Below are 15,312 nucleotides of genomic sequence, written 5' to 3' on the forward strand. Positions count from 1 at the left end.
TGGCAGCATGGTGGCACAGTGCTTAACGCTACTGCCTCACAGGAACCCGGGTTTGCTTCCCAGCTTGGGTCACTGTCTGTGTCTAGTTTGCACATTCTTCCCGTGTCTGCATGGGTTTCCTCTGGGTGCTCCGGTTTCCTCCCACAGTCCAAATATGTTTGAGTTAGGTGGATTGGCCATGCTAAAATTACCCCTTAATTTCGGGGGTAAATGCATGCGGTTTTGGGGATGGAGCCTGGGTGGGATTGTGATCAATGCAGACTCAATAGGAGGCCATTCGGTCCACTGCACTGTAGGATTCTATACTGAAACATGATTTAAAGGAGGACAGAAATGACAACCCAGTATTCCATATGACTGACATTTCCAGATATGACACTGAAAAGACATTTATATTGTGCCTTTCACAGCCCCCAGATGTCTCAAAAAACACTTTGCCACCAATGAAGCACTTTTGAAATGTAAATCATTGTTTAAATGTAGGGGAATAAAATTATGGGTCGCAATATTGTTTCAAGAAACAATCAAGGTTGTGAAGTGGGATGCTTTGCTAGAAATATCACCAGATTAGGTCATGTAGGTTGAACTGTGGAACAGAAAAGGGGTGATCACATTATTAATTGTACACAAATTGCCAAAATGTGCAGAAACGCTAGCACAGGCATTTAACTGGAGGTTAGTTAGCTCAGTTGGCTGGATGGCTGGTTTATGATGTGGAGCAGTGCCAACAGCATGTGTTCAATTCCCATATCAGCTGAGGTTAGCTGTGAAGGCCTCACCGGAGATGAAGTGACCCTCAGGTGAAATCACCACTGGTCAGCTCTCTCTCAAAAAGGGAGAGAGTAGCTGATTGCCCTCTGGGCCAACAGTGATGTTTATTAACCGAGATAAAATCAGTGCAAAATGTATTGAGGGCACAGACTTCTCAAAATACATTTAGGCAAACATTTGAACTGTGTTAAAATTTCATTTCAGCTCATCAAGAGAAGGGACAGTTCAGGACCTGGATTTAGGAAATGAACCTGGGTTGAAGGGGTATTAATGGGAGAACTATTTTGTTGATAATGAGTATAATTCAGTTAGATTTAGGATAGTTAGGAAAGGGTGAAAAAACAGACGATGGGTAAAATTTTTAAGCTGGGGGAAGGCCAATTTTACTAATTGTGGTTTGACATTGGGGGGCTGCAAACAGCTACTAAGGGCAGAATTTTCCCATCCTGCCCACCACGGGAATTGTAGCGGGCAGGGGTGGACCATGCAAAGATCCATTGACCTTAGGCAGGATTTTCTGGTTTTGGGGAGAGCGTGGCCAGAAAATCCCACCCTAAGTGTTGGAGCAGAGGGAGGCATTCAAGAAGGAGAGAGGGTCCAGAGCAAAAATGTTCCTATAAAGACTATAGGGTGAGACTCCCACACCTGACCTCCCTGCATGTTAACGGATATAGAGATTGGATAAGACAATTCAGGAAGCTTGTGCCAGAAATAGAGTGTTTAATACTGCTAGAATCCTAGAGGAGTATAGACAGTGCAGGAAGGAATTAAAAAGGAAATTAGGAAAGTAAAGAAATGACATGAAAATGCGTTAGTGAGTAAAACGAGGAAAACAATTATTTTTTAAATACACAACGAGCAAAAGGAAAGTTAAGGAGAAGGGTCAATTGGAGGCCAAAAGGAAACTGGTGTCTGAATGGGGAAGATGTGGGTATGATTCTTAATGACAACTTTGTGTCAATCTTCATAAAAGAGGCAGATGATGTAGACATTGTAATTTAGGTGGAGGAGTGTGAAATATCAAATGGGATAAAGGGAGATAACAGAAATATTAAGGGATTTAGCATCTTCAAAAATCAATAAACCAGCAGGCCTGAATGAAATGTATTGCAAGCTGTTAAAAGCAGCAAGGAAGAAATAGCAGCCACTCTGACTCTAATTTCTGATCTGCCTGGCCACTAGATTTTGCATGGTGGGGGAGTAGGTGCGGCACCTTACAGCTCACCTCCCCTGAAGGAAAGGTCACTTCCAAACCACAGAGTCTGAATGGCCAAAGCAGCTCAGCGAGTCCAACCGCCTCTCGGTGGGAGGACATTACCCATCCCATTAGTGAGTCCTTGATTGGGGATTGAGTGGAAAGCTCAGACCTCCAGCTTAACGAGAGCACGGAATGGCAGAAGGGAGCAGAGTTTTAAAGCCGAAACAATGAGTTGGAGGCCAAGACATAAAGCTATAATCTAACTTGAATTAGATCAGAATTTGTCTACAATGACAAATAAGTCTACAAAATAGGCAAGGAATCAATTTTTTGAGAAGCAAGCTGTGATTCAGTGAAGAGAGCAGCTCTAACTGTACTCTAGTCAGTTGCTATTTCAAAAATGAAGTCATTTTGCAATTCAGGTCTCATCTCGCTCAAGTTTTTTTCAATCCACCTGCTGAATGATTGAAGCACACTTCAGAGCATCTGTGAAAGACACAATAGTTCAGATCACAATACCTTGAGCTACTGAGAGTATGGGCACAGTGCTGTATGCATGACACACAGACCATTTACAGGAGTGAATAAAACCATTGTGCCAAAGAAAAGTCAGAACCCAAACTTGTACCAGGACCCTTCCTGTGCAGGTTTCAATTATGGCCCTCAGAGTGGCAATCGCTGGCAAATGCCACTCTGAATGAACTTACTCCTGCTGAAATTCCAAAGCCCCTGTCTTGCTTAACCTTCCTCCTTCAGGCTGGGTGAGACAGGAGCAGCAAAGCGTGCCCCTGGCTGCATCAGCGCAGAGTAACTGGGCCACAGAGAAGCAAGACACCCTCCCCCTCCCCCTCCCCCACCACCTTGTACAACACAGGTATGGGGCACTGGGGAATGGGCTGCAAGACAGGGGAGAACGTAAAAATGGCAGGGAGGAAGGCTCCCTTCCCTTCTTGCTATCACTGATATTTTTCAGTGGTGGAGTAGGTGGTGAACGGTCCTGGCCTTGGGTCACTTTAGGCTCGCCACTGGGCCCTCTGTCTCATGAGGAGATCCCTCAGGTTTTCCTGATTGGACACTCTATGGCCCACAGAGGGCCTCCCAGTGGGAAGGGCAGTGGGAACTGAGACACTACCCCTTGCTTTCATAAACATCTCCCCTCTCACCAGGACCTGCCTGACTAACCCCAATGAGCCCACAATTCCAGGACTCCTTCCATGTTTGTCCAGGCTGCCTGCAGTCCCAGCACTGATCACTGCTCACAGTGGTGCTGCTGTGGCTGAAATGCTGCTGATCCTCTGACCAATAGCTCTTGGAGGTGGAGCCTAGTTCCTTAAAGGGGCAGAAACCCCAGCTGCTAATAATTAATTGCCTGCAAATCGCAAAATCGATGTTGGGGCATCCATGACCAACCAAGACAGGGTTGCTCCGCAATCATTGGGCTGGTGGATGGAGCCCATGAGTGCAATCAGTTCCAAAGTAGAATAGCTTTCTGAGGTATGCGTATAACTGTAATTGTTGATAATTTAATGATAAGGATAATCAGGAAAGTTATACCTGAATAAATAATTCTCTACTAAAGGCTGAATGTGGTATGCTGTCAATTTTCTGCACAGACATAAGTCTGCTTTACAATGTGGGCTTGGAATTTTGCATTGTTTGCTCAGTAAATATTCAGTACAAAGTGTAATAATTGAGTATTTACATGGAGAATGTTAAATTTTATATTTACAGCATTATAGTTGAAGGAATAATGGCATGAGTGTTTCATGCTAATTTTAGAAGCTTTCAATTGTTTAAATTGTGCTGGCAATTACTGCGATTTCAGTGTGATTGTTATATACAGCACTGTTTGTTAGCTGCAAGAACAACATGGCAACACTGTATCATAGAGAACAGCATAGCAACATGCTGAACAAAGCTCCTCTTTGCATCAGTCATTCTAAAATTTGATCACAAATTGTTTGAAGTGGCAGATTTATGTAAATAATGGCTGATGATTAACTTAGGCCTAGACTTTCCCTGGCCAATAGTATGTAGACTACCTTCACAATCCCTAAATAGTGGACCAGTTAAGTATTCCAGGGTGGCCGCATGTTGTCAAGTCCTTGGTTCTCACTAAAGGAAAGGAAATCGGGTGTTGCAGCAGCAATTAAAAGACTGTTGCAGCTTAAAAATCCAGAGACTCGGGTGCCGAGGAGGCTGAGATAGAGCAAACTAACAGGGAGAGGACATGGCAGGAGGTGGACAAGCATGGAGGTGTCAGAGACACAAGTATCTGGCAGCAAAGAAGGCAAGGGATTTGGAGCCTTATACAGGAACTGACAGAGGATGAGGATGCAGGATGTCAACTTGCACCAGAGACTTCATCAACATCCACCTGCCCCCAACCAAGCTGCACATCGCTTTCCCACCATTCCACAGTTCCCTATCCCACTCTCTGACAACAAGCGTGCTAGTGACTGAGTGAAAAGGAAATGCTACATCTGAAAGCTTAATCTTTTATGGAATGTTTGAGAACACCTTGGTGATATTTTATTTGAAGTGAATTAATCTTTCTATGTCATCCTATCATTTGCAGAAAGAAAGGGTCTCCCGTAAGCAGTGACAGTGAAGTGCCACAAGTAGACGAAGGGCAACCATAGATAGGATAGAAGGGGAAGCTCTGCAATGCCTGGGCAGACACACACCAGTAATAGCAGTGCATAGTGCGAGGGCGGGAAATAAATTCATTGGAGATGAGCTATCAGATTAAAATTTATAATTGGATGGCGGTCGACAGCAGTATTGAGATTGATTACATGTTTCATAAATTCTCACCTAATATTGATCATTCTTTCCTTGACTGAAATTTCACCTTCCTAAAATGAATTACCTTATTGCTGCTGTACTTTACAAAGAGTGATGACAAGCAGCCTGGGTGCTCCAGAGAACCCATTCTTGCATTCTCAGGCCAACATTTCTATTGGCAGGGGGAGATTGCGGGGCAAGCAATACTTCCCATCCTCACTAAATTCACCCTGTTATTTGAGTACCAATGCACCAAGTTGGGAGGTGAGGCAAAGTGTGCATTGCAAGGTGAACAGGAGCAGCAGGGAGGAGATGATTATGAACCAAGGGCAGAAAAGACTGGGTTCGGCCACTGCAGCAGGGGACTCAGATTTAGAAGAAACATTAGCCTCCTGCGTAGGGAATGGAAAGTCTTCCCTCGTGGCAGAGTTTGCAAACTACACCTGCAATGTAGGTGTGCAGAACAGTGTGGTGAATATGGTAGTCCAGTGGACCTTCAAAACAAGAATCAGTTTTTTTAAGACCCTGGGGTAAAAGCCATCTGTTTCTGGGGAGTTGAAAGCCTTTAGGTCTAATAGTTTTCCTGGCACCTTCTCCCTAGTGATGGTAATTGTTTTAAGTTCCTCCCTCCCTTTCACCTCTTGATTTCTAAGTATCTTTGAGAAATTCTCTAAGACCTCGACAATGAAAATAGATGTACAAAGCCTATTCAATGTCGCTATCATTTCCTTGTTTTCCATTAACTATTCTCCAGACTCGCTCTACAGAGAACACTAGCTTTAGTTCAAAAACAGATGTTAGCCAGGTCTACATGTCTCCCAATTTTTATTTCCATTCAAGTTAGAATGAATGCTAAATGTGTACCCTTTCCTTCATGTACTGTTGACTGCATCTCATTTCATGCCTATGATCTTGTCATGAGATGGTTAGATATATGGTCAAAAAGTTTTTGAAAATAATAACATCAACTCACTTCTGTCTTTCAGGGCAACATAAGTATCTGTGCGCTGGAAGGAATGACTGTATCATTGACAAAATTCGAAGGAAGAACTGCCCAGCCTGCCGCCTCAGAAAGTGCTATCAAGCTGGAATGGTGTTGGGAGGTAAGAGAAAAAAGTTCTTCGATTTAAATCAAAACAGGTAAATCAGATCTAATATACTCTGCATCCTAGCAAGATTGTATTGAATACTTTGATGTATAAATGTAGAATTATAAGTGAATGCATATTATTTTATGGAACTAAAAATTATATTCCTTGCCCAGTGAATCTGTAATTCACACAAGTGGAAACTGGAATCAATAGTAAGTGTGCAATTTCACTGAAATAGTTCAATTTTTTCTGCTAATTTTCTCCAGTGTGCCATGCCATTTATATAACACATTTTATGTAGGATTCTATTTGCCATATGAATATGCTCATTATACTTACAAATCACAAAATGTGGCACAATATTTGTTTTACACTAGTGCAATCAAATCACATTCCTACATCTCATTCCCTATCTCTTACCATCAATGTGTCATTACTGAGAAGCGTGCAGTATTGGAAGAAAATGAAGGTATGGGAGAATGCCACCCATCAAGTTTTTCATACTTTCCTTTGCAATTCCATTTTCAATGGACAAAACTGTGAAAAAATAACAGTATGGGTAGAGCAGGGCTTCTAAATGGTTCTTTGTTATTTCACCAATTTACAATTCTGGGGGAATTCTATTCAATGTTCTTATTCCAAAATTTTTTTTGAGTTTGTTATGATTTTTTGGGAATGGCGGTGTAACTGCCAACTAATTGTGTGAACACTCCCCAATGAATTTTCTGATACGAAAATAGATCTGGCTGAAAATTGCAATTTGCATGTGAATTCAGCAATACTTAGAATCATATCAGTTCACTTCAGAGACTTCTATAACTTCTATACTGTTTTCCACAAGGTGGCCCATAGCTCACTAATAATGAACTGAACTCAAATGATTTGCAAGGGGCAAGCATTGAGAACAAGCCAAGCTAACTTGGTCCACTTGTGTTGGAAAGGCCTGTTTTTTTAAAAATAATTGAACTGTATGTGTACGGTGGACAATTTGTCTATTATTCTTTTTGTACATATATGCAATACCACTTTGGAAATTATGGCAGTTGTTTATGCTCCTCCCTTTCGCATGAACTGATGATGCCAGTGACTGGAAGAAAGTGTTGGCAGTAAATAGGTAGGTACTTTAAAAACTGAAACAGCTATGCATTTCTCCTGATGTTTAGTAGCTGTGTATTTGTCCAAATGGGGGTCTTTGTCTGAGTTAACTAGCTATCTGGTGAAGCATGAATCCAATTTGTCAGATTGGCTCACTGCAGTTTTTGTCTGTGCCCCTTATACTATGTTTACATGTCATCTACTAGAACATTGCTGACAGCGTTTTCAGAGTGATGCTGGAGGGTAACTGTAGTCATGCTGCCCATTAGCATCATTGCAATCTTGAGCGATGCGCATCTGCAGTCACTTACTACCAATTGTAAAAAGCATCTGGAACACCCAATACTTTCCAATTGATAGAAATGAAAGACAGCTTGTTACAAAACAGTTTTTTTTTAAAGGAAAAGTTAATAATCAGCTCCTAATGACGCAATGAGTAAAGGCACCACCTAAAGTCGCACTAAGCCATGCAGGTTGCAAGTTCAATTCCTGACCCGTGCTGAATTTTTGTGATAAGAAAAGGGAAGATTGATAATTCTGGGTGGTCAGAAAGTGGGAGTTTAAAAGTTGGGATGCTTGGATGCTGCACTAAGGACCTTCACTCATTCTCTTATGCCCATTCTCCTAACTTTTACAAAACACAATGCCTTCAATAGTGGCTACCTGGCTCTCGCATTTCTCAAAACTAAGCTCTTTGATGTTGTGCAGCTTGGATTGAGATTGCCAGCACACACTGTACTCTCAAACCTGAACAGCTGAGAGAGCAAGAGAAACTTTATCCCCTTTCTCAGGGTTAAAGAACTAAACTCAAACTTGGATTGCAGAAGATGAACACAATGTGCCTCAAACACTGTGTACCGTATGTTAATGTTTAACAGCGCATTATTTTCAAAACTATTCATTTTCAATTAACAGAATGTGGCCATCTTTGCTAAGAGAAAAGCCAGCAAAGTGTCTAGTTAGCTACCTGTCAAAACAGGTTATTACTGTTGGGCAAAAAAAAATGATGTAGTTATACCAGATTCTACTTAATAAATACTATGAAACCAGACTTTAGAACCAATGTGATTGATTTATATAATTTGCAATGTGTTTGTTATCCAAATCAGATGCAAACATTTAAGCATTTTGCAGCTTTAGGAACAACAGTTATTTTTCACAGCATTTTGATAGCACACAACCAACTCCATCACCTCAACCCTCAGGGTCACAAAAACCTTCCAGCTGTCTCTGCAAGGAATGACAACTATCCTGTGCTTGAGTTCCTCACTAGTGTACATTTGCTCACAGTGACTGCGAACTACCTTCCCCTGGGTGTATATGCAAAATGATCAGATATAATAGATTACTGAACACAGAGACAGCCATTTGTGTGATCAATTTACATTACTCCCCACATATGGATAATCAAACTCAGTATGCATATCTGTTCTGGAGGCACTGTCATTTCTGAACACTCAAAGTTTAAAGGGACAGCATGGTGGTACGGTGGTTGTCACTGCTGCCTCACAGTGCCAACAGCCTGGGTTCAATTCCTGACTAGGGTCATTGTCTGTGCAATGTCTGCACATTCTCCCAATGTCTGCGTGGATTTCCTCTGGGTTCACCGGCTTCCTCCCACAGTTCGAAAGACATGCTGCTTAACTCCATTGGCCATACTAAATTCTCCCTCAGTGTACCCGAACAGGTGCTGGAGTATGGCAACTAGGGGATTTTCACAGTAACTTCATTGCAGTCTACTTGTGACACCATTAAATGAACTGGAAACCAGTCCCACAGCATAAGCATAGTTGCAGAATTTAACCATCCCTGTGTATAATTTTTTGTGCATACAATTTATTAAATCTCAAAGTCTTGTCGTTATTTTTTGCTTTAACTCACCTGTATATTTTAACCTTGGTGATGTAATGCCTATGGTCACTCACTATCCTTCTGTTAATGGACAGGTTTCGTGGAAGGAAGAGATCAAATAGACTCTTTGACCTTCTTCATCCAAATCTATTCCACAGTCTTATGAAGGGAGGCAAAGTCTTTGTGGAACTGTGACCTCTCAGCAAATATAATCAGTCACTGAGCTACTGAATTGATTTTTATCAAATGGAGCTCTTGGCATGGAACCTTGCAGCCCCAAGAGCAAATATTGGGAAATCAGGATTTTTGAAAAATCAGGATAATGTTCTCCAATGACCAAGATTACTGATTTATGCTGCACAGTTCCAAAATTGGCTGCGAGGACTAAGTTACAGAAATTGAAGTTTAATTCTCGCAATCACAAAACAAGCTCAGGAGAATTTTTTTCTTTGAAGGGAGATAAAAGTAATTTCTGATAGGTCATGTATTTTATCACCCTGATGTGGAAAAATCATAAATGTGACACAAAGTAAATCAGTACTAGGTTGAATGTCTTATAGAGAAAATCTCATAGAACCCCACAGTGCAGAAGGAAGCTGTTTGCTCCATCGAGACTGCACCGTCAACAACTCCACCCTATCCTTACATATTTACCCTGCTAATCCCCCTGACACTAAGGGGCAATTTTAGCATGGCCCATCAATGTAACCTACACAGCTTTCTTCACTGTGGAGGAAACCAGAGCATCCAGAGGAAACCCACATAGACATGTGCAAATGCCACAAAGTTATCCAAAGCCAAAATTGAACCTGGGTCTCTGGAGCTGTGAGACAGCAGTGCTAACCACTGTGCCGCCGCATTGTCTCTATTATGTACTAATCGACTTAATAAACTTGATTGCACCAATGAGCAAGAGTGCAGATTTTCATTATGTGTAAGGGACAAGAACAAGTTTTGTTAACAAGTGTAATGTACATGCATCTTCACTAGGCAGTCGGAGACATAACCCAAAAAAATCAACAGCAAGTAATTGAAATCTTTGTTTTTCACTGCAGGCATCCCACCAAGCCTGTCTTGGACCTTAACTTCCAAATCAGTGTGAAGCATAACCTTAGCTCACCTTGTGGGCCACAGCTACAGTCAGAAGTGCATGATTCTACTATCCTACCATTGTAATATTTTATACAGCTGCATCCTGATTTTGAGAGCATTTATGCTGCCAGCAGTGCCTCACTGAGGTGAGACTGTCAGAACTGCAAAGTAAATGATGACCAGTACATTAAATTTTGCACTGAAAAATCATTGTCAGTCTGGTATGGCTGGGCTGGTGGCCAATGTTAGCTTCATTGTAATCTATAAATGTATCCCTGAAGTTCCACATTTCCCTTCTTTGCCCCAGGTCTCGCCTCGCTCACAAAATATGGGATCTGGTTCTTTAATTAGCCTGAACTGCAGGAGAGAAAACAGTTTTTTTAATCGGCAAGCAGTAATTTTAATTGCGTTTTGTTCCTCGTATTAATTTCAATTACTGTGGACACTGCCATTCCTGCATGAATTTTTTTTTTCCAAAGTCTTGTCAGCAAATTGTTGGCATTTCTTCAGGAATTCCGTTAGCTTTGCATGAATTGAATAATTTAAATCAATTTATTTTATATCCACCTTGGCATCACTTCTTAGACATGCCAAAGATGAGCCAGCTTTGCCACCGTTGTGTTATTGGATGGGCTGTCACAAAGCCATACCATCTGCCCCAGGAATCTTTTGCAACCCTCCTGTAGCTGTGAACGTTGCTGCTGGATTAAGCTCCTATTTATCTAATTCTTCAAAGCTACAGATAAAAATCTACTAGATTGACCATGTATGCCTCAAGCTAGGAGCACCAACAACATGTATTTATAGCATTCCAAATGTGGTAGTTCATCCACAGACAGAAAGAATTTGGTCAAAGACAAGGACCGTCTTAAAAGGAGAAAAGAGGTATGGAGAAAAGAAAGGTTTTGGGAGAAAACTCATAAGCTCAAAGCCTTTGCAGCCGAATCCTGGTTGCCATCTTTATCCCATTCTCTGTAGAATAGAGGCTGAATAGAGAACAGAAATTTCAGTATAGGGCGGGGTTATCAAGAGCCCAGAGTATTGTAAATGTGAACATCAGGGCTCTTCACATTACCTCAAAACTCAGTAAACATAAACAGAAATGGCTTCCCTATTCGATTAAAGTACATGTAGTCTCTGGTCACTTAAAAGGCAAAAGCAATAAATATCCATTATTCAAGAAGTCTGTATTATGTAGCAATCCACAGTGCCCACATTATTTCACACAAACTAAGTGAATACTAGTTAGAAAACGAGGACCATCCTCAATAGTTTTGGCTGATAATCCTTCTGAGAGTCACCTAAACAGTAACATGATATAATTACAATGAAACTCAAGCCTCAACTAGTGCACATCATTTCCAACTCTACCATAGTGACTCCGCTGTTTGGAGATAAATAGCCCGGCGCAGGTGTTCAAAGTGTGTGCATTTTGCAATACAAAGACATACATGAGAAGAAACATTACATTTTCAGGGTTTTGAGTTGTTTGTGTTTTGGAACAAGATACCTTCTAGCAGAACATGGAAGGACATCATTGTGCAAAAAGAGCAAAGAAAGAGGCACTAAAGGAAGCAGAGGTGTAGTCAGCCAGATTGGTTCATCCAGTGCTCTTTCCTCAAAATCATTATCTAAATGTTAAGAATAGCCTGGACCTTCAATGCTGTCTGCACCAGATGGAAAGTATGATGTGACATGTTGTAAATTGCAGAATTCTTGGCTGCCGCTGCAGCAAGATCCTGAACAAAGAGAAAATGAGTTACAAGGATCTCAGGGACATGTTCGAAAAGTGATAAAATAATATATTGCATGCCATGGCACTGCTGAGCAATGTATGGTCATGAGGTTCCACAAGGCTGCTTCCTCTCTGCTGGCACACGAATGGGGATTCTGTCACATTTCCTGTGAAGGTGCTGATAGTGTGGGAACAACTCTGAGGAATTCCCAGTTGTCTCTATTACAGGGAAATAAGCAAGGATAACAGTGAGAACAAAAAGATAGATAGCACACAACCAACTCCATCACCTCAACCTTCAGGGCCGCAAAAACCTACAGCTGTTTCTGCAATGAATGTCAGCATCCATGCGCTTGAGTTTCCTCACCAGTGTACATCTACTCATAGGGGCTGCGAACTACCTTCCCTTGGAAGGATATGCAAAATGATCAGATGTAATAGATTACTGAAGCATAGAGATGGCCATTTGTGTGATCAGTTTACATTACTCCCCACATATGCATATTTGAATTCAGTACGCATATCTGTTCTGCAGGCACTGTCAGTTCTAAACGCTCCTTTCAATATTTATATGTCACAGTGAAAGTTACCTATGTGCCTCACAACAAGTGTGACCTTCAGATTCTCTGTTCACTCAGAAAAGGATGTTTTGAATTTTGGCTTTGCATGTGTTTCCATAGCAAATTTCCTTTAGTCTCAGAAGCTCTACATCAATAGTCAAATAGTAGATGTTACATTGGATACACATATATACAGGCACTCTGCCAGTTATCATTAAACATCCTATACAGGATATTTGCAGGTCCATCAGGCTTTAAAATTCTTTCAATGAATTTAAATACTGCCCCCTCTTCCTGCCTCCAGGGAAATGACCTGTGTTTACCCCAGTCCAACACCGGCATCTCTACATCCAGAGAAATGACCCAGGGACGGATGGAACCAGGGAACCAGCCCGTTGACCAGCTGCACAAATTTATGTACCCTTCCCCCCCAACCCATTCACCTACCTCTGTGCTGCCTCATCAAGGCCTAAAATTCTCCCATGTTTTCAAGCCTCTGACCTTTTGCCAGAATACAACAATCTTTAGCTTCAGTGGAGGGTGGACTTCTGTTCTAAAGAGCCTCCTTGGTGTGCCTCTGCAGCAACATTATTAAAATCTCCTTCATCGGTGGCATGGTGGCACAGTGGTTAACACTGCTGCCTCACAGCACCAGGGATCAGGGTTCAATTCCACCCTTGGGTGACTATCTGTGTGAAGTTTGCACTTTCTGTACACGGGTGCAGAGTTTGCATGTTCTCTGGCTGCTCCAGTTTCCTTCCAGGTTACGTGGATTGGCCGTGATAAATTGCCCCTTAGTGTCACAAGATGTGTAGGTTAGTGGGATTAACAGGATAAATATGAGAGGTTACACAGATGGGGCCTGGGTAAAATGCTCTGTTGGAGAGTCAGTGCAGGCTTTAAAGGCTAAATGGCCTCCTTATGCATCGTCGGGATTCTATTAAAGAGTAAAATGTCTCATTTAGATGCTTGTGGACATTTCTCTGGCATTAAATTCTGTCCACAAAACCTCCCCCCTCCCCTACTTTGCTCGCCTTCCCCATATCAGTCAGTGATCCTGCTGACCTGGCCTCTTCAGTGCATCTTGATGCACAAAATACCTATTAAAATGTGAAAGAGAGGTCAACCTTCCTTATTTTGTCAGGTTACTGAGACTAAAAGAATTATACTGTGAGGATTGCTTAAATGGACCAAACATGTATTCCTTGACTGCAGAAGATTAGGGAATAATATAATTAAGATGATTAAAAATTTAATTGGGCAGATAAAGAGAAAATATTCATGCTGGCAGGGAATCCAAAACAAAGGGCTACACCTTTAGAATTAGAGGTAGTCAGGGGTGATGTCAGGAAGCACTTCTTCACGTAAAGAGTACTGGTAATCTTGAACTATGCCCTTTTTAAAATAAATCTGTTTATTTTAAGGCAATTGAAAATGTCAAAATTTAGATTGATATATTTTTGGTTGGAAAAATTAGCTAGTGTTGTGGAACCGAGGCATGTATGTGCAATTGAGAAACAGGTGAAATATACTCGAATGGAATGGTCAAACTAGCTCCAAGGGCTGAATGGCCTTCTCCTGCTCTGAGGCTAGCCACAGTGTTGTTTGCATCAAGGACAGACACAGCTTCAATTTTGCCAGTGTTGTGGCTGTCTTAGGCACCGAACCAACACCAAAAGAGTGTAGTAAAAAAACTGGCAACTACACATCAGTGAACACTCAGTCACAGAGGTTGTCTCGCATCGGTAGGAATGATCATTGATTGTATCATGAAAGTAGCTGGTGCAAAGCCCTGCCAGATAGACTGAGCTTTTCAAGTCAAAAGAAAACCTTTGGTGGCCCCTGCTATCAGTGCTCAAATTTTAATGATTGAAAAGAACTGTCTTGATAGTTCTTTCCAGTCACTGAGAATCACACCAAATGTACAAGGCCATGGGATTGCTAACACATATGGGGAACTCAGATTTCTTGAACCTCACAGTGGGAATAAAATCAAACAGTGTGAATGCAAAGTAGATCCCATGTACTGGAACCAAACCAACAGCATTTTCAGAGTACTGCCTCTTGCAAACTGTACCACCCATTGGCAACAGTTGGAAAGTAAAGGAAGCAAGACTCCATATATGCATATTCAATTAGATGCACAAAGTGCTTACAGCAAGATCCGGTATTGCATTCTGAAGCTTATATGAGTGACCTTACTCTTTGTTTGTCTCTATCTTTCTTGTTTTCAAGTTGGCTTCTTTTTATTTTGCTCTGCAATACGTCAGTGCCACTATGAATGGATGTTTTCTCTATCTTTTGTTGAACAAAGGGGAAACCTTACTGGGATAGAGTTATATAGAATTATTTAGGATTAGTCTAATAAAGGGCAGTGATACAACACTGAGGCTCCTAGTCCTTCACTAGAAAACATCCTTCACCAGAAAACATCCTTCACCAGAACTCTCACAGGATTGAAAAGAATAGATTCAGAAAGAATGTTCCCAATTGTGAGGGAATCTAGATGTAGAGGTCACTGTTTGGGGATAAGGGATAAACCTTTTAGGACTGAGCGGAGGAGAAATTTCTTCACCCAGAAGGTGGCGAATGTGTGGAAATCACTACCACAGAATGTAGTTGAGGCCAAAACATTGTCTGATTTCAAGAAGAAATTAGATATTGCTCTTGAGGCTAAAGGGATCAAGGGATATGGGGGGGAAGGGGGGATCAGGATATTGAATTTGATGATCAAAATGAATGCCGCAGCAGACTCACAGGGCCAAATGGCCCTGCGTAGGCCATTCTATTATAACTCCTGCTTCTATTTTCTATGTATGTTTCCCTGATGGAAACCCCACTTCCCACAATTTTCCTTCTTAACCTGCATTAGTACCATAAGTTATGTGCCCCAGCATTTAAACTCAATTTGGCAAGTCATGTTGCAACTTTGTAGAACCTTAGTTAGGCCACACTTGGAATTTAGTGTTCAATTATGGTTGCCACACTACCAGAAGGATGTAGAGGCTTTGGAGAGGACACAGAAAAGATTTACCAGGATGTTGCCTGGGATGGAGGGCGTCAGCTATGAAGAGAGGTTGAAGAAACTTGCTTTATTCTCACTGGAACAACAGAGGTTGAGTGTGACCTAAT

General features: G+C 41.6%; 1 protein-coding gene across 1 annotated transcript in view; it reads left to right on the plus strand.

Moving 5' to 3' along the window:
• Positions 1 to 15,312, plus strand: part of LOC145348899 (progesterone receptor-like) — a 280,573-nt gene that overhangs the window by 139,610 nt on the left and 125,651 nt on the right. The window contains exon 3 of the mRNA XM_080196951.1: positions 5,743 to 5,859. Within this exon, the coding sequence (XP_080053077.1) occupies positions 5,743 to 5,859 (117 nt within the window). The remainder of the gene's footprint in view (positions 1 to 5,742; positions 5,860 to 15,312) is intronic.

The sequence above is a fragment of the Carcharhinus amblyrhynchos genome, chromosome 10, assembly GCF_965287045.1.
Source record: "Carcharhinus amblyrhynchos chromosome 10, sCarAmb.v2.hapA, whole genome shotgun sequence".
NCBI lineage: Eukaryota > Metazoa > Chordata > Chondrichthyes > Carcharhiniformes > Carcharhinidae > Carcharhinus > Carcharhinus amblyrhynchos.